General features: G+C 51.4%; 3 protein-coding genes across 3 annotated transcripts in view; all 3 read right to left on the reverse strand.

Moving 5' to 3' along the window:
- The window catches only part of ptprt (protein tyrosine phosphatase receptor type T), a 126,420-nt gene extending 123,782 nt beyond the window's left edge, over positions 1–2,638 (reverse strand). The window contains 1 exon segment of the mRNA XM_084704126.1: positions 2,497–2,638. The gene's annotated coding sequence lies outside the window, so the exon portion shown is untranslated.
- Positions 2,639–2,711: 73 nt separating this feature from the next.
- Positions 2,712–15,513, reverse strand: rbl1 (retinoblastoma-like 1 (p107)). Its single transcript, XM_084704127.1, is given in 23 exon segments — positions 2,712–3,270; positions 3,530–3,697; positions 3,832–3,983; positions 4,064–4,136; positions 4,442–4,513; positions 4,798–4,974; positions 7,942–8,099; positions 8,214–8,349; positions 8,352–8,461; positions 8,603–8,735; positions 10,261–10,425; positions 10,530–10,667; positions 10,824–10,927; positions 11,667–11,779; positions 11,899–12,065; positions 12,589–12,781; positions 12,995–13,059; positions 13,165–13,355; positions 13,449–13,577; positions 13,697–13,761; positions 14,034–14,234; positions 14,350–14,483; positions 15,226–15,513. Coding segments are annotated over 23 exon segments (3,261 nt in total). The 5' UTR covers positions 15,385–15,513; the 3' UTR covers positions 2,712–3,012.
- Positions 15,514–20,001: 4,488 nt separating this feature from the next.
- The window catches only part of chd6 (chromodomain helicase DNA binding protein 6), a 30,679-nt gene continuing 24,597 nt past the window's right edge, over positions 20,002–26,083 (reverse strand). The window contains 7 exon segments of the mRNA XM_084705348.1: positions 20,002–23,510; positions 23,782–23,886; positions 24,078–24,218; positions 24,309–24,566; positions 24,704–25,255; positions 25,478–25,726; positions 25,918–26,069. Coding sequence (XP_084561474.1) covers positions 22,467–23,510; positions 23,782–23,886; positions 24,078–24,218; positions 24,309–24,566; positions 24,704–25,255; positions 25,478–25,726; positions 25,918–26,069 — 2,501 coding nt within the window. The 3' untranslated portion in view covers positions 20,002–22,466.

Below are 26,083 nucleotides of genomic sequence, written 5' to 3' on the forward strand. Positions count from 1 at the left end.
TCTGCCAATTAACCCTGTGGTTGGGAGGCAGGTAGTCAACAGGGTGTGAAATGCAAAACACACTCCCCGTTCATTAAACTCTGGATATCTGAGTCCAGTCACACACACGCACAGTTTGCACACACGACACATGTGCACCCACACACACTCATACGTACACACATGACACACACACACAATGAGAAGCCTAATCCTTGGTCTGGAGAGAGAGCTCAACACTGCCAGAGAGGTGTGGAGCTAAGCCTGTGTGTGTGTGTGTGGATGAATGTATGAATGTGTGTGTGTGTACGCACACACTGACACATATTCCCTGTTTGTCCGTGTGTGTATCTGTATGTGTGTGTGTGTGTGTGTGTCTGTCTGTCTGTCTAACCCACACTCCCCAACAGACAGGACACTCACAGTAACACAGACGTATAAATACACTCTGTGGAGTCTGTGTGTGTGTGTGAGTGTGTGTGTGAGTGTATGTGTATGTGTGATGTGTATGTGTGTGTGAGTGTGTTTGTGAGTGTATGTGTATGTGTGATGTGTATGTGTGTGTGAGTGTGTTTGTGAGTGTATGTGTATGTGTGATGTGTATGTGTGTGTGAGTGTGTTTGTGAGTGTATGTGTATGTGTGATGTGTATGTGTGTGTGAGTGTGTTTGTGAGTGTATGTGTATGTGTGATGTGTATGTGTGTGTGAGTGTGTTTGTGAGTGTATGTGTATGTGTGATGTGTATGTGTGTGTGAGTGTGTTTGTGAGTGTATGTGTATGTGTGATGTGTATGTGTGTGTGTGTGTGTTTGTGAGTGTATGTGTATGTGTGATGTGTATGTGTGTGTGAGTGTGTTTGTGAGTGTATGTGTATGTGTGATGTGTATGTGTGTGTGTGTGTGTTTGTGAGTGTATGTGTATGTGTGATGTGTATGTGTGTGTTTTTGGCGCATGCAGGATGACAGAAGACAGTTTGAACTCTGCCAGGAGCTAATTGATTTGGCTAGAACACGTCGGCTGTACTTACTCACAGAGTTAATTAACTTTACTTTTCATTTGCTTCCATGAACAGAATTTCCTCCCTCAGATTAGGACACTCACACACATGCAGACACAAACACACACATGCAGACACACACACACACATGCAGACACACACACACACATGCAGACACACACACACACACGCAGACACACACACACACACATGCAGACATACACACACACATGCAGACACACACACACACACGCACACAGTGAAGGACAGCCTCAATAGAGTCCAGACCTCCCAGATCAAATAGGAGACAATTTATGTTTCCTCAGGTGTGAAAGTCTGCCTCCCCCCTAACCTCCTCCCGGACTCCCCTTTAACACCCCTGAGTCACTCTCTCCTCCATCACACACACCCCAGAGTCTCTCTCTCCTCCATCACCCACACCCCAGAGTCTCTCTCTCCTCCATCACCCACACACCCCTGAGTCTCTCTCTCCTCCATCACCCACACCCCAGAGTCTCTCTCCTCCTCCATCACCCACACACTCCCTTAGTCTCTCTCTCCTCCATCACCCACACCCCAGAGTCTCTCTCTCCTCCATCACCCACACACCCCCGAGTCTCTCTCTCCTCCATCACCCACACACCCTGTGAGTCTCTCTCTCCTCCATCACCCACACACTCCCTTAGTCTCTCTCTCCTCCATCACACACACCCTGAGTCTCTCTCTCCTCCATCACCCACACACCCGTGAGCCTCTCTCTCTCCTCCATCACCCACACACCCGTGAGTCTCTCTCTCCTCCATCACCCACACACCCTGTGAGTCTCTCTCTCCTCCATCACCCACACACCCTGAGCCTCTCTCCTCCTCCATCACCCACACACTCCCTCAGTCTCTCTCTCCTCCTGGCAGACAGGTAGAACCCCAGGTGAGAATAATCCCAGATGGAGTCGAGGTGACAGTAATCCCAGATGACGGCGCCCGGTGAGCCAGATTAGGGCCGTTCATCCAGCAGATCTCCAGGAAGTGTCAGGTCTTCACACAGGAAGCAGAGTCACACCTGAGCACTGATTACCACAGAGGTGTGAGCTGCTAATTGGATGTGTGTGTGTATATGTAGTGTGTGTGTGTGTGTAGCTAAGCAGCCTGGCACCCTGCTATGTCAGCTAGCTACCATCTGGGAGTATTACCCCTGCACAACAAGTCAAGTCAACTGAGGGCCTGTGCTGGAGTGTATGTGATCGTCTGTGTGTGTGTTTGTGTGCACAGCCAAGAATGGCTGAGTGTGTGTGTGGTGCGTGATGCGTTTCCAATGCCAGCGCAACATCACAAGCTCAGCAGGTCTGCGGTCTACACCGCCACCTGGTGGACAGAAGTGGAATGGCAGGACATCCCACTTAACCCAGAGCAGCGTTTACCTGCAGCGTCCTCTCGCTAAAACCCTTATAATAAAACCCAGAACCCCGTGATCTGTACACAAACACGTCAAACTAACATCAAGCACACAAAACACTCGCGTTACCGTTCCCTTGTCTTGAATGGTTTAACCAGCCGACCTGATTACTGCATTACAGCTCCTCTCTCCTCCAGCTCTGATGGTATCACCTATAATTATAGTGTAAACGAGTAGCTCAGACACATAAAAGGGCAGAACTGTTTCACAACGGTGAACATTAATAAGATAAGTCTCTCTTCTCTGTATAAACATCACAACCTAGAAAGACAAGACAAGTCAGGTCTTGTATGGGCAGTTTTATTGTTCAAAAGTGAGTGATTGTAATTCGTTACAGAGGACCCCGGGTCTGGTTGGTTAGTGGCCAGACGTGTATAGTGGATATGTGATTATAACACTGATACCTTCCATATGAACTGTGTTCACATGATCTCTCTCTCTCTCACACACACACACCATAAAATAACCTGTGTAGATACTACACATCCAGAGAACTGTACAGAACATTGCCTGCTCCCCTCCCCACACACACACACACACACACACACACACACACACACACACACACACACACACATCCACCCTTCAGTGGTGCTTCCTCTCAGACACCACGTCCTGCAGTCGTCGTAGCAACACGTCCTCGCTGCTGTCACACGCTCGCTTGGAGGGGGACGCGTCTGCGTAGTCGCCTTCCATGGAGAACGCCCTCTTCCTGCTGGCCTGGGACACGCCCCCCTGGGCGCCGCCCCCCTGGGCCACATCACCCTGGGCCCCGCCCCCCTGGGCCACATCACCCTGGGCCCCGCCCCCCTGACGGATCATCCTGTTAATGTCACTCAGCTCCTGAAGGAGAAGACGGGTTGGGGGAGAGGAGGGAGGAGAAGTGAGAGGAGAGGAGGGAGGAGAGTTGGTGAGATGAGAGGAAGAAGGTAGAGAAGGAGAGAAGGAAGAAGTTACCATTTTGAGTCAAACTTTTGGATTTGGCCTCTTCTGTTAAATGACTTCCAGCTTCACCTGGACTTACTGAGAGCTAGCAGTGGACAGGAACAACCCAGCAGGGAGCTGAGAGGGTGTGTGTGTTTGTGTGTGTGTGCGCACGTACCTTGGAGGGACTGCCGTTGATGTGGTAGGTGTAGGCGGAGCAGGGCGGGGGGCAGTGGGGAGGCTTGTGGGGGGAGACGTAGAGGGTGTGCTTCTGGGAGACCCGGCGGGGGGAGAGGGGCTGTGCTCGCACGGCCGGGAACGGAGACAGGGGGGGGGGAGCCTCCATCTGGGGGGACACAGCAGGTGAGGGGGGGGGGGACACGTGTGTGTGCGTGAGGACACGTGTAGATGAGGGTGTGTGTGTGTGTGTGTAGGTGTGTGTAAGTATGGATGGATGTGTGTGTGTGTGTGTGCGCGTACCCTGGTGTCGTTGCCAAGCGTGGCGTAGCGCAGGGCGAAGCTCTTCATCTTCAGAACGTAGATGGTGTTATAGAACTGGATGAGGTCACCACGCTCCTCTTCTGATTGGCTGGGAGACTCCTCTCGGCTCTCCTGATTGGCTTTCTCTGTGACTGATGAGCATGAGATACAGGTCTGTTAGAGAAAAGAGGTTCCTACAGAATGGAGCTGTGTGTGTGTGTGTGTGCGTTACCTCCTGTTGTGGGTTCCACTTCCATGTGCTCATCAGTTTTCTCTTTGTGACAAAGCAGTACACTACGGTATACCTGGACACACACAAAAGCGACAAACACAGAAATTATAAACTGTTTTGACCACTGGGGGCAACAACGAGCCTGGATTTACCACCAATAATAAATATAACGTGATAAATTAATCTGATTCTGATCACAGCAACAAAAAGTCCCAGTCCCACACTTTTGCAACGATGTATCGGAATCAAGATGAGTCACCCCCTGCGACAGGTTCAACTCAAATGGACTTTAGTTAACCGTACAGAACACATCTACCATAGCAGAAGAGCAGTGATTGGCTACTTCCATAGCAGATCCCATGTGATTGGCCCACTGACCTGACTGCTGGCCTGTGGTTGGCTACGGTAGCACTTCATGATATCCTGGAAGGTGTGAGGCTCTTTGGTGATCTGGAGACACACACACACACACAGGTTATCACAGATCTATGACTGATCTTAAACCAGCAATGGCACAAAACAGGGTGTCTTGGCTGGTTGGTCTCAAACTGGCACATATGCAGCCGTCAAATTGCTGAACACAGACGGAGAAGTCAGGTGATTGGCTGAACACAGACGGAGAAGTCAGGTGATTGGCTGAACACAGACGGAGAAGACAGGTGATTGGCTGAACACACACGGAGCAAGCAGGTGATTGGCTGAACACAGACAGAGCAGGCAGGTGATTGGCTGACCTTGGAGATGATGTAAACGGCGGAGAGCAGGATCTGGTCCAGGTGTCGGCCCCTCATGAGGGAGGAGCAGTGGACCAGGGAGTGCTCGAAGCAGGTCCAGATCTTCCCCCTCAGCTCCGGGGAGATGTCCAGCTTCACACACAGGTCTCTCAGACGAACACTGGCCAGGTGGTACACCTGGGGAGAGACACGGCACTCAGGAGAGGGCATGGTGTGTACCTTCCTGAAGAACAGGGCTAGCTGTGTGTGTGTACCTTCCTGAAGAACAGGGCTAGCTGTGTGTGTGTGTACCTTCCTGAAGAACAGGGCTAGCTGTGTGTGTGTGTGTACCTTCCTGAAGAACAGGGCTAGCTGTGTGTGTGTACCTTCCTGAAGAACAGGGCTAGCTGTGTGTGTGTGTACCTTCCTGAAGAACAGGGCTAGCTGTGTGTGTGTACCTTCCTGAAGAACAGGGCTAGCTGTGTGTGTGTGTACCTTCCTGAAGAACAGGGCTAGCTGTGTGTGTGTGTGTACCTTCCTGAAGAACAGGGCTAGCTGTGTGTGTGTGTACCTTCCTGAAGAACAGGGCTAGCTGTGTGTGTGTACCTTCCTGAAGAACAGGGCTAGCTGTGTGTGTGTACCTTCCTGAAGAACAGGGCTAGCTGTGTGTGTGTACCTTCCTGAAGAACAGGGCTAGCTGTGTGTGTGTACCTTCCTGAAGAACAGGGCTAGCTGTGTGTGTGTGTACCTTCCTGAAGAACAGGGCTAGCTGTGTGTGTGTACCTTCTTGAAGAACAGGGCTAGCTGTGTGTGTGTACCTTCCTGAAGAACAGGGCTAGCTGTGTGTGTGTGTACCTTCCTGAAGAACAGGGCTAGCTGTGTGTGTGTACCTTCCTGAAGAACAGGGCTAGCTGTGTGTGTGTACCTTCCTGAAGAACAGGGCTAGCTGTGTGTGTGTGTACCTTCCTGAAGAACAGGGCTAGCTGTGTGTGTGTGTACCTTCCTGAAGAACAGGGCTAGCTGTGTGTGTGTACCTTCCTGAAGAACAGGGCTAGCTGTGTGTGTGTGTGTACCTTCCTGAAGAACAGGGCTAGCTGTGTGTGTGTGTACCTTCCTGAAGAACAGGGCTAGCTGTGTGTGTGTACCTTCCTGAAGAACAGGGCTAGCTGTGTGTGTGTACCTTCCTGAAGAACAGGGCTAGCTGTGTGTGTGTACCTTCCTGAAGAACAGGGCTAGCTGTGTGTGTGTACCTTCCTGAAGAACAGGGCTAGCTGTGTGTGTGTGTACCTTCCTGAAGAACAGGGCTAGCTGTGTGTGTGTACCTTCCTGAAGAACAGGGCTAGCTGTGTGTGTGTACCTTCCTGAAGAACAGGGCTAGCTGTGTGTGTGTGTACCTTCCTGAAGAACAGGGCTAGCTGTGTGTGTGTACCTTCCTGAAGAACAGGGCTAGCTGTGTGTGTGTACCTTCCTGAAGAACAGGGCTAGCTGTGTGTGTGTGTACCTTCCTGAAGAACAGGGCTAGCTGTGTGTGTGTGTACCTTCCTGAAGAACAGGGCTAGCTGTGTGTGTGTACCTTCCTGAAGAACAGGGCTAGCTGTGTGTGTGTACCTTCCTGAAGAACAGGGCTAGCTGTGTGTGTGTGTACCTTCCTGAAGAACAGGGCTAGCTGTGTGTGTGTACCTTCCTGAAGAACAGGGCTAGCTGTGTGTGTGTGTACCTTCCTGAAGAACAGGGCTAGCTGTGTGTGTGTGTACCTTCCTGAAGAACAGGGCTAGCTGTGTGTGTGTACCTTCCTGAAGAACAGGGCTAGCTGTGTGTGTGTACCTTCCTGAAGAACAGGGCTAGCTGTGTGTGTGTGTACCTTCCTGAAGAACAGGGCTAGCTGTGTGTGTGTACCTTCCTGAAGAACAGGGCTAGCTGTGTGTGTGTACCTTCCTGAAGAACAGGGCTAGCTGTGTGTGTGTGTACCTTCCTGAAGAACAGGGCTAGCTGTGTGTGTGTGTACCTTCCTGAAGAACAGGGCTAGCTGTGTGTGTGTGTGTACCTTCCTGAAGAACAGGGCTAGCTGTGTGTGTGTGTGTACCTTCCTGAAGAACAGGGCTAGCTGTGTGTGTGTGTACCTTCCTGAAGAACAGGGCTAGCTGTGTGTGTGTACCTTCCTGAAGAACAGGGCTAGCTGTGTGTGTGTACCTTTCTGAAGAACAGGGCTAGCTGTGTGTGTGTACCTTCCTGAAGAACAGGGCTAGCTGTGTGTGTGTACCTTCCTGAAGAACAGGGCTAGCTGTGTGTGTGTGTACCTTCCTGAAGAACAGGGCTAGCTGTGTGTGTGTACCTTCCTGAAGAACAGGGCTAGCTGTGTGTGTGTACCTTCCTGAAGAACAGGGCTAGCTGTGTGTGTGTGTACCTTCCTGAAGAACAGGGCTAGCTGTGTGTGTGTGTACCTTCCTGAAGAACAGGGCTAGCTGTGTGTGTGTACCTTCCTGAAGAACAGGGCTAGCTGTGTGTGTGTACCTTCCTGAAGAACAGGGCTAGCTGTGTGTGTGTACCTTCCTGAAGAACAGGGCTAGCTGTGTGTGTGTACCTTCCTGAAGAACAGGGCTAGCTGTGTGTGTGTGTACCTTCCTGAAGAACAGGGCTAGCTGTGTGTGTGTACCTTCCTGAAGAACAGGGCTAGCTGTGTGTGTGTACCTTCCTGAAGAACAGGGCTAGCTGTGTGTGTGTACCTTCCTGAAGAACAGGGCTAGCTGTGTGTGTGTGTACCTTCCTGAAGAACAGGGCTAGCCGTGTGTGTGTGTACCTTCCTGAAGAACAGGGCTAGCCGTGTGTGTGTGTACCTTCCTGAAGAACAGGGCTAGCCGTGTGTGTGTGTACCTTCCTGAAGAACAGGGCTAGCTGTGTGTGTTCCTTCCTGAAGAACAGGGCTAGCTGTGTGTGTGCGTGTACCTTCCTGAAGAACAGGGCTAGCTGTGTGTATGTGTGTACCTTCCTGAAGAACAGGGCTAGCTGTGTGTGTGTACCTTCCTGAAGAACAGGGCTAGCTGTGTGTGTGTACCTTCCTGAAGAACAGGGCTAGCTGTGTGTGTGTACCTTCCTGAACAACAGGGCTAGCTGTGTGTGTACCTTCCTGAAGAACAGGGCTAGCTGTGTGTGTGTGTGTGTGTGTACCTTCCTGAAGAACAGGGCTAGGGACCCGGTGCGTCTCGGACGCGTGGCGCTCTGCTGAGGGGCGGGGCTTGGGCGGCTGGGGGAGGCGGTCAGCAGGATCTGAGCCGTGATTGGGCCAGACTGGATCAGCGTGATTCCGCTTCCGTTGGTCTTTAAACCTTTAAACATCAAAACACACAAGACACACAAGCATCACATGAGTGTTTGTTAAGAGGGTGTGTGTGAGTGTGTGTAAGTGTGTAAGCGTGTGTGTGTGTGTGTGTGGTCGGTACCTTGCAGGGGGAAGCTGAGCGTCTGGCTGTTTGGAGAGGACATGAGCAGGGTGGGGCTGTCTATCTTCAGCATGGCCCCGGGGCTGAAACTCAGCCTCTTAGCAGGGGAGGCCAGGGGGCTGAGGGCAGGGGGGGCCAGGTGCCCCGGGGGCCTTGGGGGGGCTCGTCCCCAAACAGCCGTCTCTTGGCACTGCCGGCTGCAGGCGAGCTGTAGCGGTCGAGGACGGAGAGGGGGGAGGGGGGCACGTCTGGAGGGGAGAGAGAGGGGGGTTACTGATGTTACACACACACACACACACACACACAAACAACAACGTTAACAGGTGCATCCATCCCATTTACCAATGTCTGACTACAAGCACATACAACAACATAGTTGACACACACACCTTTGCGGGCGCTGCCCAGGGTGGAGCGGAACTCTCGTATGCGTGGGTGGACGATGGGTGACAGGGCGACCAGGGGCAGGTGGGCGGGGCCAGAGCTGCCGCAGCCCGTGTCAAAGCTGCCCGGGAAGTTCACCTGGAACACACACACCTGGTTAGAACTAGGTCAACTGGAACACACACACCTGGTTAGAACTAGGTCAACTGGAACACACACACCTGGTTAGAACTAGGTCAACTGGAACACACACACCTGGTTAGAACAAGCTCACCTGGAACACACACACCTGGTTAGAACTAGCTCACCTGGAACACACACACCTGGTTAGAACTAGCTCACCTGGAACACACACACACCTGGTTAGAACTAGCTCACCTGGAACAAACACACCTGGTTAGAACTAGCTCACCAGGAACACACACACACCTGGTTAGAACTAACTCACCAGGAACACACACACCTGGTTAGAACTAGCTCACCTGGAACACACACACCTGGTTAGAACTAGCTCACCTGGAACACACACACCTGGTTAGAACTAGCTCACCTGGAACACACACACACCTGGTTAGAACTAGCTCACCAGGAACACACACACCTGGTTAGAACTAGCTCACCTGGAACACACACACCTGGTTAGAACTAGCTCACCTGGAACACACACACCTGGTTAGAACTAGCTCACCAGGAACACACACACACCTGGTTAGAACTAGCTCACCAGGAACACACACACCTGGTTAGAACTAGCTCACCTGGAACACACACACCTGGTTAGAACTAGCTCACCTGGAACACACACACCTGGTTAGAACTAGCTCACCTGGAACACACACACCTGGTTAGAACTAGCTCACCTGGAACACACACACCTGGTTAGAACTAGCTCACCTGGAACACACACACACCTGGTGAGAACTAGCTCACCTGGAACACACACACACCTGGTGAGAACTAGCTCACCTGGAACACACACACCTGGTTAGAACTAGCTCACCAGGAACACACACACACCTGGTTAGAACTAGCTCACCTGGAACACACACACCTGGTTAGAACTAGCTCACCTGGAACACACACACACCTGGTGAGAACTAGCTCACCTGGAACACACACACACCTGGTTAGAACTAGCTCACCTGGAACACACACACCTGGTTAGAACTAGCTCACCAGGAACACACACACCTGGTGAGAACTAGCTCACCTGGAACACACACACCTGGTTAGAACTAGCTCACCAGGAACACACACACACCTGGTTAGAACTAGCTCACCAGGAACACACACACCTGGTTAGAACTAGCTCACCTGGAACACACACACCTGGTTAGAACTAGCTCACCTGGAACACACACACACCTGGTTAGAACTAGCTCACCTGGAACACACACACCTGGTTAGAACTAGCTCACCAGGAACACACACACCTGGTGAGAACTAGCTCACCTGGAACACACACACCTGGTTAGAACTAGCTCACCTGGAACACACACACACCTGGTGAGAACTAGCTCACCTGGAACACACACACACCTGGTTAGAACTAGCTCTGCACCCTACCTCCGCACCCTAACTGTGCACCCTACCTCCTCCTCAGGAGTGTGTTGTGTCTAGTGTGGAGTATGTGGTGTATAGTATGCATGCTAGTGCCCCCTACCTCCTCCACGGTAGGGACCTTGTTGCCGTCTGCCTGCAGCGCCCCCCAGAGGGCGGAGGAGGCAGTCCAGGCTCTGCTCTCCAGCACCTGCTCCTCCACAGAGTTCAGATGCTTCACCATGTCCCTGGACAGACCCTCCTCCGCCCTGATGAACACTTCTATCACCTGCACACACACAACGTGTCTTTACAGCTTTTACAGTATACCTGTGTGAGTACGTGCGTGAGTACGTGTGTGAGTACGTGTGTGTGCGCAGCTTGTGTGTGTACCTTGAAGAAGTAGAAAGCAGGCAGTTTGAAGATGCTGATGATCCAGGGGAAGGTTCTGGGGGAGCTGTAGGAGAACAGCACCACCTCCAGGCAGCAGGCCAGCAGAGAACAGTGGAACATGTCCTGCTCCAGCAGAACCTACAAACACACACGGGCACGTCAGTTCTGGAACACAGCCTTTCTAGTTGTAGAGTGTGTGGAATCTATCCAACTATGTTCAAGAGTGTGTGTGTGCGGAACCTATCCATTGTTGTGGAGTGTGGGTGCATGCGGGTTCTGCAGGGTTCCACTCACAGCCATGTCCTTGCCGTGAAGCCGGCGGGTCTCCTGCAGCATGACGTTCTCCAGGACCTTGTAGTACAGGATCTCCCCCAGCCGCAGGCGCTTCTCCGCAAAGTCTACAACAGAACCAGCCTGTCAGTCTACAACAGAACCAGCCTGTCGGTCTACAACAGAACCAGCCTGTCAGTCTACCACAGAACCAGCCTGTCAGTCTACAACCCCGGAACCAGCCTGTCAGTCTACAACAGAGCCAGCCTGTCAGTCTACAACAGAACCAGCCTGTCAGTCTACAACAGAACCAGCCTGTCAGTCTACAACCCAGGAACCAGCCTATCAGTCTACAACCCCGGAACCAGCCTGTCAGTCTACAACAGAACCAGCCTGTCAGTCTACAACAGAGCCAGCCTGTCAGTCTACCACAGAACCAGCCTGTCAGTCTACAACAGAACCAGCCTGTCAGTCTACAACCCCGGAACCAGCCTATCAGTCTCCAACCCCGGAACCAGCCTGTCAGTCTACAACAGAACCAGCCTGTCAGTCTACAACAGAGCCAGCCTGTCAGTCTACCACAGAACCAGCCTGTCAGTCTACAACAGAACCAGCCTGTCAGTCTACAACCCCAGAACCAGCCTGTCAGTCTACAACAGAACCAGCCTGTCAGTCTACAACAGAACCAGCCTGTCAGTCTACAACCCCAAAACCAGGCTGTCTACAACCCCAGAACCAGCCAATCTACAACTGAAGTGCTATTACTCAGGGTTGTAGGGTTTGTAAATCCTCACATGAATGGTGAAACAAGCATGTGTGTGTGTGTGTGTGTGTGTGTGTGTGTGTGTGTGTGTGTGTGTGTCTGACCCATGTGGGACCCCGGCAGCAGGTGTGTGTCGTGTGTGTAGTGCTGTTTGAAGGCGTCTCCGAGCGTCTTTATTCTGGTCTGGATGTTCTCTAGAGGGTCTCTGGAGCAGGACCTGCAACCCACACACAGTGTCAACACACACACCTGCTACACACACCTGCTACACACACCTGCTACACAAACCTGCTACAACACACACCTGCTACACACACACCCGCTACACACACACACCTGCATATGTTGATGAGGGCGGGGCTTGGCGCGGGCCGCAGGCCGGCCACCATGCTCTGCAGCCTGCCGACGCTCTGCGTGGCCAAGGACACGGGCGTCACCAGCTGCTCCTTCTCCTGCAGGTAGCGCCGCCCCGTCAGGGGGGTAGAGGGCGCCAGAGAGCGGGTCTAAACACAAGGGCACAGACGCACATACACAGCCAGACACACACACGCACACACACAGCCAGACACACACACAGACGCACACACACACAGCCAGACACACACACACACAGTTTTAGTTCTGTTCTTGTCTGGTTCAGTCAGGTAATGAGTTAGTTAGTGAGCTGGCAAGCTAATTAGCAGGTAAGCTAGCAAGGTAGTAAACTACGTAGCAGGTTAGCTGGTTAGTTAGCAAGGAAGCAGATTAGTAAGAGGGTTAGTTAGCAACCTTGTTCAAGTGCTGCTTGAGGTTAGCTGTGACGGTAGCAGGTTACCATGCTAGTTAGTATTCTAGTAATCTCCATTGAAAAGTGCCCCTTGAGGTTTTGCTGGTAGGTAGCAGGCCACACGCTAGTTAGCTACCTTGTTTAAGTGCTGCTTGAGGTTAGCTGGCTAGGTAGCAGGTTACCATGCTAGTTAGCTACCTTGTTTAAGTGCTGCTTGAGGTTAGCTGGCTAGGTAGCAGGTTACCATGCTAGTGAGCTACCTTGTCGAAGTGCTGCTGCAGGTTGCTCTCCACCTGCTTGCGGGCAGACAGCTGTCCGTGGGCAGGGCTGGGGGCGGGGCCGGTCTTGCGAGGGGTTCCGATTTCCTCGTCGGCGTCGGTGCCCAGAAACACTCGCTCGTCAAAGTCCCCCACAGTCAACACGTACTCCTCATACTCCCTGTTTACCGACTTACTGAGACACACACACACACACACACCAAGTCAACACATACACTTGTTGATGGACTTACTAAAACACACACAATCAGACAAAACAGACAGGCAGACAGGAGGGTAGACAAGCAGACAGACAGGCAGGAAGGCAGGTAGACAGAAGGAGGCAGTCAGACAGACAAGTAGACAGACAGACAGACACACAGGCAGACAGACAGGCAGGCAGACATACTTGTTGTCTGTGAAGTTGGGTGGATCCAGCAGCTGTGTCAGCTGTTCCTTGTTCCCCTGCAGGATCTAGACACCAGCAGCACCGTCACAACATGCAAGGGAGTGTGTGTGTCTGCTGGTGTGTGTGTGTGTGTACTGGAGAGTGAGTGTGTGCTGGTGTGTTGCTCTCACCCCTCTCTGGTACAGCCGTGTGATGTAGGGTTTGAAGTAATGTTCCCGAATCCCCTTGGCTTCCATCACGAGCCCGTCATGTAACTCACACAGTCGCTCCATCACGCTGGGATGCTCGACCACAGGACCAGCCTCCACCACCGCCCCCTGCTGGCCTGGAGCCTGGCTCTCACTGCCCACGCCCGGCAGACCTGCTCACACACACACACCATCAAATCACTTTGATACTTTCTGTTGGGAGCGGAACATCACATGTGTGTGTGTGTGTGTGTGTGTGTCTGTACCTCTGAAGAGAGGGTTAATGAGGTCTTTGCTGTTGGAGCAGAGCAAAGCGTTGTTGAACACCAGGTCCACACAACAGAGCAGCAGATGATACGAGTTCACCAGGTCATCACCTATCATCCTGAAGTTCCCTACACACACACCACACACAGAGAGAGAGAGAGTCAGAGAGATCAGGGCAGCTCTACCACACACCGACACGTGTCATCATCGTGCCTGTTGCCATGGTCGCCCCTCCCTCCCAGCTCACCTTTTGTGTAGACGAACAGAGTCCAGCAGAAACGGAACACGTCAGTCACATGACACGGTTGCCGTCTGGGGGGGAGAGAGAGGTCAACACGGGGGGGGGGGGGAGAGAGAGAGAGAGAGAGAGAGAGAGAGAGAGAGAGAGAGAGAGAGAAAGAGAGAGAGAGAGAGAGAGAGAGAGAGAGACAGACAGACAGACAGACAGACAAACAAACAGATGGTCAAAGACAGAGATCGATAAACAAATAGAGACAGACAGAGAGATAGACAGATAGACGATTAAGTGAACAGACAGACAAGTGTAAATAGATACAGACAGACGATTGGACAGGAAGTGGCACCTGTGTTTCCTGCTGCGGGGCTGGCGTGGGGGCTCTCCCTGGGGGTTCTGGAACATGCCCAAGAAGATGGGCTCAAACTTCCTGAAGATCACGGTGGAAACCTCAAAGTTGCGCTCCAGCCTGCCGACGCGCAGCCTGAAGTCCTGAGGCAGACTGGTCATCTCCAGCCACTTCTGCATCTTACTGAAGAACTGCAGCAGACTGCACATACAGGAAGTGTGTGCGTGTGTGTGTGTTACATCTCCAGACACTTTTGGATCATATTGAAGTGTGTATGTGTCCTCCTTGGAAGTGTGTGTGTGTGTGTGTAACATACCTGAGTTTGGCGGTCCGGAGGATGCGGGTGAGCGACACACAGTTCCCCTCCATCAGGCCCCGCCCCACAGTGGGAGTGCAGTTCTTCCTGCAGGCTGCGTACAGCGCACACGCCAGCCAGTGGACCACCTCTCCCTGCACGCACGCGCACAAACACGTTACATACAAAAGGTACAGATAGACACAGAGCACACGCTTATGACTGTGGATAAAACTGTGAAACAGACACAAGCACAAATACACACGCGTGGAGAAGCCACACATCACTGACACACACACACACGCGCGCGCGCGTGAAGATCGCACAGACATAAGAAAAACTTTCACGCGCGTAAGGAAAAACAAAACACGTGTGCCGTCATGCGTGTTTTAGGCGATAAGATTGAAAGCGACACACCATGGGGTTCTTTGAATGGGAGCGGTGTTTACAATGGTGACCTAATCAATTTAAAGTTTCTTTGTATAGCCTTATTTTACAAGTAATGTCACAGACGGCTTTACATAGGCCTATGCCAACAGATTTGCACCGATAACCAGAAGACCAGGTAAAACTCCCCCGAAAAGATATCTCCTTTTTCTTGATCTTCACGAAAATCAAAATCTAACTTTTAAACAAGATCAGGTGTGTGTGTGTGTGTGTGAGGGTTACGGTACACGTCCTAGCAAAACACTAGGTTTTTGTATGCCAGTGTATCATGTGTGTTGTTATGTTCAAGCGGTAGTGACGCGTACTCAACTGTATATCAACTACACATCTAGACCAGTGTTGCGCAAGACACTGATCAAGGTTCAACCAGCATCAACCACAAAACCCTTCACACTTTCAGATGAACAACGATAGCAAGTTCCGTAGCATAATAATATGCGGAGGGCTTACCTCCAGGGTGTATGTATTCCATATGGCTGTGAAGTTTTGCATGGCTTCAGTCGCGGTCTCCTCGTCCATATTAAGTTCCTGGCAGAGCGCGTCCAAACTGGTTCGGACGGAACTTTCGTCCATTCTCCCCGAATCCGAGTCGGACTCGTCCCCCCGCATTAGTAAATAATTACGTTTTAAACACGAATTAAAACCCCGTCAGATGAAGCTAAATAGTTCCAGTTCGCCACAATCACAACAGCGTCCGAATCCTCCGCTCTTCCGTTCCCACAATCCACCGCGAACCAAGTGGCGCGAAAACTGCCCCCCTGCAGCCAATGGGAGACTGTGACGCACAGGGCCGTCATGGTAACCCCACCCCGTCCCCCTCCCCCAGAACAAACTTTAGGTGTGTTCGACTTCATGCAGCGCCGGCGTCGCCTGCAGCCCGGCTGACTTGATGCAGCCAATGGAATTCTCAGCTTCAAGGCAGCCGGCTGCAGCCGGCTGTCGGCGCCGGAGGTGTTGCTTGAAGTCGAACTAATCTTTTGACATCCACAGATCTACAGTTACCAATATAGCAACTTTTCGCGTTAACTAGTGACAAAACATTTTGTCTAGCGATTTAACGCTACTATGGCAAATCATATTTTACTGATTTGTGAATTACGTCACGTTTGCCTTTCTTAGTGTTCTGGCGTTCCCAATGTTTATATAAGAAGGCTGTTAGATCCATAGATATATCTATGATTAGATCTGTAATTTTACTCAGAATCCTGCATCTACAGATCTAAAGAACTGTGCTTTTATTGACCTTTTTCCGGAAGTCAAGATGGGCGCGGCCATCCGCGTATTCTTATTTCCGGTTTAGATACTTTCCGCTTTAAAACGGTACTAAAAGAGAACGTTTTAAACAGCTTCTGGTACTAATTTAAGGCTAATAGAGATGCCCAGCGTGAACTGTGCAGTTCGTGGCTGCCATAACAGCTGGACAAAACGGAATCAGACCCTGAATTATGATTGTTTTGACCATGGAAAGAAGAGGTCCGAGTGTTGTGGGCCGACATTTACTTTGCACCGACCTCCAACCAAAGTTGAGGATCTGCGTCCCTGGCTGAAGGCGTTGAATTTAAAAAAACCACCGAAGTATCCTTTTGTATGCTCATATCACTTTGTGGATGGTAAACCTACACCTAAACATCCCTACCCAGAGAAATGGTTGGGCTACAACGCTCCTCTAAAGAGACCTCGGCGGGTGCTTGAAAGACATACGCGTAAGTCTACTCTTTGCATGTTGACAGGGTTCATCCTATTCACAGCCTGGTTGCTACTTATCATCCCGAAAATACAGTCTCCAGTGCGGGGCCGTGTGCCCAGAGTGTGCGTTAATTCTGTTTGATAATATCCAATATATAAAAATGATATGCGCTTTAATATATGCGTTTTAAAATTGTGAAAACTTCCCAGATCGATATGCTTTGTCAACAGAATCATAACTTGCAGAAATGTCTTAGAATGTTGTACTATATATATATATATATATATATATACACACTATTAAAGCTGTATCATCAATTGTCTGTTTCCTCAGCTGCATCTGCCAGCTGTGCAGTGGAAGATGATAACTGTGATGAAGAAACGTCTCCACTTCCTCCTGAACACGACTATGCAAAGAAGGCCAGCCCTTCAATAGACCAGCCACTCAACTGTAATCAGGCAACGCAGTGTTCAAGCCCCCCCGAACTGCATCGACAACTTCTACGCACTGATCACTTAAGTCTGCTCTACACAGGTTTACCTCTGGATGCTTTTTGTTTTTTAGCCAATCAGCTGACAAAGGATTACAACAACTCCTTTGAATTAGATGCCCATGATCAGGTCCTTATGACCCTGATGAAGTTACGGCTGAATTTGCTGCAGGATGATCTTGCTGAGAGGTTTCACGTGTCCCAGTCTCATGTTAGCAAGATCACGTCGGTGTGGTATGACATAATGGAGGAGAAAATGAGGACTTACATCCCTTGGCTGCCCAGGGAAACTATCCAAGCAACAATGCCACAATGTTTTAAAGAACACTATCAAACAACAACCTGTGTGATCGACTGCTCTGAAACCCCCCTGCAGAAACCCCACAACCTGGATTCAAGCGGCGAGGCTTACAGTCATTATGATGGCCAAAATACAATCAAGTATCTGGTGGCAATTGCCCCCTGTGGTCTGATAATGTTTGTGTCCGCTGCATATGGAGGTAGATGCAGTGACACATTTATTACATCCAATAGTGGCTTTCTGGAGTACCTGCGTCCAGGAGATGTCGTTATGGCAGACGGGGGATTTGTCATTTCAGACCTCCTCCATGAACGAGAAGTGAAGCTGCTCTCGCCAGCATTCACCCAAAAGGGGATGCCACTGTCTGAAGAGGACACAACCAACACCAGGCGCATCGCCCATGTGAGCGTCCATGTTGAAAGGGTCATTTGCCGCCTAAAAGATTTCAAAATCCTTTCACAAACTATACCAGTAAGCCTGGCTCACAAATTTGATAAAGTCCTGAAAATTTGTGCAGCTTTATCTAATCTACGTGGGGATATCATTCATGAAGAGGAAGATTAGTTGCTAATAAATAATTGTACATGATTGTAAATATTTTATATTTTCAATCATTTTTGTAAAGTTAATTGATTGTCATGTTGATTTGTGTAGAAATACTTATCATTTTAAAATGGGACGTTATGCAGAATAAACTTTCATGAGCTTTTAACCTCGTTACAACAGTATTTCCACATCATTATCTTATTCCAAGTTGTATACTGTGTGACGTCATGAGAGGCTACACAGCCCTCTGCGGGACAGCTCCAAATAGTGTGAGGACACCGGGGTCGAACAAAAACAAGAGGTTTATGAAAGATCCTCAGAATTAACAAAAAAAAACTACGTTCAAAAAACGTATACGGCAGCTCTTCTAGGCGCAGGAGTCCTTCTCCTCAGCAAACCCCACTCTGCCCACCTAACTGTGGCTCTCCCTCTTTAACCAAACCCTTTAGGTCATCAGGGTCTGATCAGTTTCAGGTGTGCGGAAATGTTCCGCTTTTAGGGAGAGATGCAGCTCCCAACTCCCCCAGCAGAGGGAGCCACAGCTGCTCAGGGCTGCAGCCACCTGCGGGGAATGTAGCACCCCTCCAGGACCCTGCTAGCCTGGCTTCCAGCCCAACTTAGCCCCGCCCACAACAAACATTTGGTCGGGAAGTTGGGTCTGGAGGGACAGTTATCAGACTCATATTCTGAATAGAATTATGAGTATGACAACGTCCGGCTAGGACCCTGCCTCTCATGACGTCACAATTGATAGATTCTTGCATGTTTGAGTATTGTACTGTTTTCAGCTATCCCCGTCCACAAAACAATTGTGCATATCACGCACCAAGCGACCATCCTGGTGCTCATCAGACACGTAAGGCAGCATAGATTTGAAATAACATTTTCTGAGCCTTGCAAGCGTTTTAGAACAGCACTCGTTGTTGAAGGGAACATCAACCACCACTTGTTACGAAGAGGACCAGATGAGGAGTGTGCATGCTCTGAGCCCAGTGCCCATCAGGGTAAGTTGAACCAGGAAGAAAAAAAACCCCAGAGGACCACTTCCTAGCAGCTGTGGAAACCCGGCCACCATCTTCACATTGTATTTCCTGCTCTCCGTCAGATCTGTTACCGTCTCGCCAGACTTGAGGACATTTCATTTCCTAAAGAATACCTGAGTGGATCCCATCAGGACTCGCTTAGAGCCAAGGCTCTCCAGACCACAGGTGGATCCACAGGTTTTGCTCTTTGACAGATGTCGCTTAGAGCCAAGGCTCTCCAGACCACAGGTGGATCCACAGGTTTTGCTCTTTGACAGATGTCGCTTAGAGCCAAGGCTCTCCAGACCACAGGTGGATCCACAGGTTTTGCTCTTTGACAGATGTCGCTTAGAGCCAAGGCTCTCCAGACCACAGGTGGATCCACAGGTTTTGCTCTTTGACAGATGTCGCTTAGAGCCAAGGCTCTCCAGACCACAGGTGGATCCACAGGTTTTGCTCTTTGACAGATCTAAATGTTGACTCTATGTATGAGATGTCATCATCTAGCAGCTTTTCAGGCCTACTTTACTTGTTATAACTTTTCACTTTAATTTTTTTTTACACATCTGTACTTTCTACTTACATTTTCAAGCCAGGCTCGTTACTTTGGTTTTAATCTGTGTTTGGTGGCATGATTTCCTCTCCTCTCACTTAAAAATAGTTAGCTAAATAGCTAAATAGAAAATAGTTTTGAAAGGTAAAAAAAAAAAAGTGTGGGAGAAAAAGTTACAAAAAAAGGTTGGAAACAAAATTCGTAAAAATGTTTTGGAAAAAAAGTTTCCAAAAGTTGAAAAAATATTTTCGAAAAAGTTTCCAAAGGTTGAATAATTTTTAAAAAGTTTAGGATTGGAAAAATATATTCCAATAAAAGGTTTGTCACATGAAGGATGTGTGTTTTGCCATCTCTGGTTAACTACGACCAGAAACTTTGTGAAGTCGGTTGACTGTTGGATTGCCAATAGAACTCTTAACTAAAACAATGTTTTAGGCCTACTTGACTTGTTACAACTTCACTTTCACTCCTTAAATGTTTTAAATCTGTTTTTGGTGGCAACATTTCCTGTCCTCTCACTTTTGCTTGGAAAAAAAAGTTTTGAACAACGATCAGAAACATTGTGAAGTCAGTTGATTGTTGGATTGCCAGTATCACTCTGAAAGAAATCACCCAGAACACTATAAGGAAAGTTGAAAGTAATCTTTTATTGCACAATAAAAGATCACAAACCAAGTATGTTCTGGATGATGTGATTGGTCCACAGGGGCATATGGGAGGAGCTAGTTGGGACAGGTAAATTAAACCCACATCTGTGATAGGCTGATGATGTGGCAGGGTGGGTATCACTATTTGCACAAGTTCAAATTTCTTCTCTCTCCCCAGCCCCCCCTCAATGTGAATACTGTGCAGGACAGCAAGGTTCGAATCCCCCCCCCTCCAGCTGTACCGACACACACACACACACCGTGACCTTGCGGGCAAGATGAAACAAACATGACCATCGTTTACACAAAGGACCAGACACAAGAGGCAGCGCAGGCTGCTGTCATGACGATAATAAATACTCACTGACCTCCGACCCTTAGTAACACTGCACCGACAAGTTGCTTCAAGTTTTCACAAACAAACTAACCAAGCAACAGAACATGAATATAAACAGGGAGTGGATATAAACAGGAAATGAGTGTGGGCTGGTGTGTGGAACAATATTGACCTATAATCTACTGAAGATATCAGTCGCCCTCTTCCCCTCCACCCCCACTTCTCATGCTGCTTGTCTGTCTGACACGATGACTCGGCGATAAGACACTCCAGCTGTATGCAGACTGTCTGTACGTCTTCCTGTCTGTCTGACAGCCTGTCTGTATCTCTGCCTGTCTTCTCTTCTTATCTGTCTGTCTGTCTTTCAGCCTGTATGTCTAGGACTAACTACACTGAAGGCCACATGAATATGTCTGCTAGACTCCTCACCTTGAACACCAGGAGTCATGACAACGTCAGGCGGAGTCCCACACCAGTCTGGGACTCCCGTCACCATGTTGCTATGGCGACAGGCGAGGCATGTTGCCATGACGTTCTGCACACAACTGGAGGGCCAAAACAAAAATAACGAACAGATAAAACAGAGGAGATACATGATTCCAATATGGAGATGTCACAAAACATCTAGATATAAAAAGAGATGGCTAAATAAGGCATTTTTACTTTGAATATAATCAACTAAAGTAACAGGAAGAAAAATAATGTCATATTTGGTGAAAATATGGCAAAGCAAATACAATAAAATAAATTATATAGTCACAGGTAGTGACAAGGCAACAATAATGTCTTAACAAGAAAGGTGATTTCAGAACGTGAGAAACACGCTTCAACAATCACACCCTCATCTAGTGAGGCTGAGTACACGTGAGCGCATGCATGCACGCGTGTACACACACACACACTTAGACACACGTACACATCGATACACATACACACACACCTAGACACAGACACACACCTTGACACACATATACACACACACAGATAATGAAAAGGGAGGACAGGCAGGTAAATGTTCACCTAACGAACACTGTGCAAATAATGATGTTCTCATATCAGAAAACATAATTTAAGTGAAGTCAGACATTAGTAAAAACAATGACTGTAATGAGTGTAGACCCTGTAGTGAAGGTGTGTGTGTGTGGGGGGGGGGGGGGCCCTGTGGGGTCAGTCCTCCCCAGGAGTGGAGAGTTCCATCATGGACACAACGCTAAACATGATGTGTTTGTAAACAAGAGAAAAAAAAACTGCAATATACAGCCAGATAGATTTACATATTTAAAAACTCTTAGTATGATTGGCTAGTCTACAGGATATTTAAATGAGAAAGGGGCACTCTGCTTCTTATCTCACACCCCTCTCTACTCCCTCTTTTACTCCCTCTTCCTTTAGTCTCTCTGTGGTGTTACACAATGGGCCAGACTCAAAACACTCGACAGATAGATGGACATGGACAGATTATTCCTCATGACACAACTGACCCTCCCTCTCCCTCCTTCCCTCCCTCCCTCCCCTCCCTCTCTACAGAGGGTTTTTTCTGTACTTTTCTCCTGGATGAGGTGTGTTGCCCCTGTCACTGCCCCTTGCAGGCCGTGTGGGGTACTTCTCTGGTACATCCTTCTCTGGGCAGCTCTCAAAGTGACTCTGTGGCAGAACTAATACATTTAAAAAAAGACTCAAATCTCAGGATTGTTCTCTGCTATCTGTAGTTTTGTTTGTATTCTAGAGTTGTGTTGTGACATCTGAAGAGATGACATGATTCTCTCGCGTTTATTCTGTAGCAGAAACCTGATGTCATAAACCCGCAAGCTGCTTTTCCTCCAACATGGCTGCCAGATACCAAACCTGAAGACTACCTGGCTGGACCAGGTGTGTCCCTAACCAGGATACACCAGGTGTGTCTACCTTCCAAGCCTGGCCTGCAGTGTGCGTGATCGCCCTCCTGTGGTGGGGGCAGGTAGATGGAGGATGAGGGGTACAGTCTCTAGAAACATGAACAGGTGGACTTACAGTAATAAAAGTCTATACATGGACATGGACTGACACAGCACAAACTTTACATTGTTGCACAGTTAGAAAGGAGCGAGCTGGGGATGGAGGGAGGAAGTCTATTGTGAGTCCTCCACCCTCATCCACTCCTCCTCAGGATGTCTCTCCTCAGTCCCTCTCTTCTCCTCTTCCATCCCCCTCTCCTGCTCCTTCTCTCCGTTCTCCTCCGGTCTTGCCTCCTCCTCCTTTCTCTCCTCCACTCCTCTGTCCTCCCCTCTTCTCCCCTCCTCTCCTCTCTCCTCCGCCTCCCGCCCAGATGCATTGTGGGAGTCCGGCGCAGGGCTCGCCTTCCGACCCTTGAACTCCAGCGCCTCCTCGTCTCCGAGGGCGACAAACACGGGGGTGTCGTCGGCCGGGGGCGCGGCCCTCTTCCTCCGGCGACGGGGGCTGGCGGGGTCGTGGGGGGGCAGGCCCGGCAGGGTCATCAGCCCCCCCGGGGACAGGAACATGTGGGGGTACAGCAGACTGTGAGACACCCCTGGGAGCAGGAAGGGGTTAAAGGTCACGGTGCTGGTGGTGGGGGCGGAGGTGGTGATGGAGGCCACGCTGTGCGCCCCCCCGGCCCTGCCGTCCCCCGGCCTCTCCTCCCTCCTCCTCTCCCCTCCCTCGCCCGGCCCGGCAGAGCTGCGGGGGGCGGGGCTACTGGCTGTGGAGGACGGCGAGCCCGCGGCGGAGCTGGTGGCTGTTGCCACGGCAGCGGGGGAGGGGGAGGAGCTGGTGGCGGAGCTGGACGGGGGAGGGGCCTGTGACATCATCCCGCCCACGTTGAACATGTGCTGGGGCAAGGCGCCGTGGGGGAGGCTGTGGAGCATCATGGGTAACATGCTCAGCCCGTTCTTGGCATCCTCGCCGGACGGGATGGCAAACCCGTGGGGGAAGCCCGCCATCAGACTAGCCAATGGCAGGCCAGGGACGCCTCGTAGGTTCTGTAGGCCCATCAGCCCGCCGTTCATGAGGAGGGGCGGGGCCAGGCCGGGCGGAGCCTCAGAGAGGAGGGGCTTAGGCATCTCGCTGCGAGGTCGACGCCCCCTCCGCCGCGAGCCCGGGTCACGGTTCACCGGCTCCGTCAGGATGCGACCGAACTTTCCCTCCGGAAGGAAGCCCTGCCACACAGGGAGGAGAGGATTGACCAGTTGAAACAGGAAGTGTGAGAGGATTGGCCAGTTGAAACAGGAAGTATAAGAGGAGTGGTCAGTTGAAACAGGAAGTATAAGAGGATTGGTCAGTTGAACAGGAAGTATAAGAGGATTGGCCAGTTGAAACAGGAAGTATAAGAGGATTGGTCAGTTGAAACAGGAAGTATAAGAGGATTGGCCAGTTGAACAGAAAGTATAAGAGGATTGGCCAGTTGAACAGGAAGCAAGGGGTACTCACAGAGTGTTTGACCACGTCGGCCCAGTCTGGAGCTACACAATACTCAGAGTTGGCATCCAGCCATCGAGAGAGCTCCTTTATGGCTGGAGCCATGGCACCCCCTAACTGTAGCACACACACACACACACACACAGAGACACACACCACATAGATACACACACCACAGAGACACATACACACAAACAGGAGGATCAGCTGGAGGATGTGTGTGTGTGTGTGCGTGCGTCTAATCTACGTGTGTGTATATGTGTGTGTGTGTGTATACGTGTGTGTGTGTGTATATGTGTGTGTGTTACCCTGCGCCCGGTGCTCCGGTGCACCACAGGGACCCTCTCCTCCCCGGTCAGGGTGTTCACGTCCAGCTTGGTGGGGTCCTTACAGCGGTGTCTCCTCTGCTTCGGCCTCTCCATGAAGCCCTGCAGCACGCCTGCTCCAGGCTGCACACACACACACACACACACAGCCTGTTAAACACGCCTGCTCCAGTCAGAAAATGGGAAAGCCATCTTCCAGAGACAGCTACTCACCTGTGTGAAGGCAGGTAGCTCCATGCTGTAGTTGGGGTTCAATCTCAGCCACTCCAGCAAGCCTTTACTGGCTGCCTCTCTCTCTATAGCCACTATCTCAGGCTGAGACTGGGGCTGGGGCTGAGGCTGGGGCTGGGAGGAGGAGGGAGAGGGAGAGGGGGAGGGGGTGGGGGTGGAGGGGCCGGGCAGGTGATCCTGGAGGGAGGGGGAAGAGGTGGAGGATGACACCACCGAGTGGCTGATTGCTTCCACCCTGGCCTGCAGGGGGCGACAAACACACAGAGGGAACACAGTCAGGTGGGATTCAGAGGAGGAGGAGGATGATGCTGAGGTACGAAGACCTGTGGGCCAACCTCCCGCTCCTCCCCTTTACCTCCCTCCTCCCCACCGCTTACCTGCGCCTCCCCCCCAGGGCTCTTGAACCCCATCTCCACGGCCTCCACGTTCCGCCTCCTCCCCCTCCTCCTCCGCAGCATGGAGTCGTCCCTGCGCAGGCTCCCGTTAACGATCTGCCCGGTAACGGGGTGTATGAGGCCTGCCTGCAGGATACCGGCCATGTCCATTCCCCCGGAGCTCTGCATGGCGCCCGCCAGCCCCCCCATGGGGCCCAGGGAGGGGCCCAACTTGTGCCCCTGGTGGTGCCCCAGGCTCCCCCCGGCCTCGTCCAGCCCCAGCTCCCCAGGCTTGGACAGGTCCATGGCGGCCTCCTGCCAGCCGTTGATCAGCATGGACCCCCCGCGGTGGGAGGAGGGGGGCGGGGCCACCACGGGCGCCATTTTGTCCTGGGGGGCGTGGCCCTGGGCCTCGCCGGGGTCAAAGTCGTACGGGCGCCGGCCGCGCTTCATCTCGGGCAGGTAAGGCGGAGCCACCAAGCGCTCCTGCAACAGAGGCAAGGATATGAGACGGCAGCCACGCCCGCCTCGAGGGCCCCCGCCTCGCGGGCCGTACTGCATGAGGGAGGAGGGATGGAACACAAGAATGAGACAGGGTTAAACACGAGGTAACACAGGACACACGGTGAAACAGCCCAGCAGACACACACACACACACAGACACACCCACAGGTATGGATGCTGTGACACACAGGTAATGGGGGGGTTGGGGGGGTGAAGGGTTTGTGTGTGTGTGTGTGTGTGTGTTTGTGTGTGTGGTGGGAGAAGGATAGACACCTTGGGCAGCCTGGTGAGAGGAGGGGGCAGGCTGTACCCCAGTCCAGGAGGGGGCTGCTGGAGGCGGGGGCTGGGGGGCAGGTAAGCTGGCCGGTGCTGGGGGTGGTGGTGGGTGGCCAGGCCAGGGCTGGGGCCCAAGCAGGAGGATGACAGGGCGCTGGGGGACTCGTACTGCTGGCTGGACGACGGCCACTTCCCCTTCAGGATGGCGTGGCAGATGCTGTCCAGGCGATTAATGATGACACGGTCCTGGGGGCGGAGCAGAGGACACATCACACACGCGCCAAAACACGCCTCCTACAGTACCTCCCACCAATCGGATACGAGAGGGGAATGACCAACAGTACAGCCACCCCATTCAGAGAAAAGGGGGGAATCAGGGAGATACTGTCCAAGAGAGCCCAGCCAATCAGAGAAGAGAGTGGGAAGACGGAAAGTACCTTGGGCCACTCAGAGAAGGAGTAGAGGGCTTTCTCCTGCAGCAGCTGAGCGATGGTTGGCTCCCTGATGTCGTGTAGGCTGTCGGGCAGGTCACACATGCCCAGCGAGGGGGCAGCATACCTGGGGGGCTCCACGTAGCTCTCTCCTGGAACTGGTGATGGGGGA

The sequence above is a fragment of the Hypomesus nipponensis genome, chromosome 9 (assembly GCF_054491055.1).
Source record: "Hypomesus nipponensis isolate SF chromosome 9, ASM5449105v1, whole genome shotgun sequence".
In the NCBI taxonomy this organism is placed as follows: Eukaryota; Metazoa; Chordata; class Actinopteri; order Osmeriformes; family Osmeridae; genus Hypomesus; species Hypomesus nipponensis.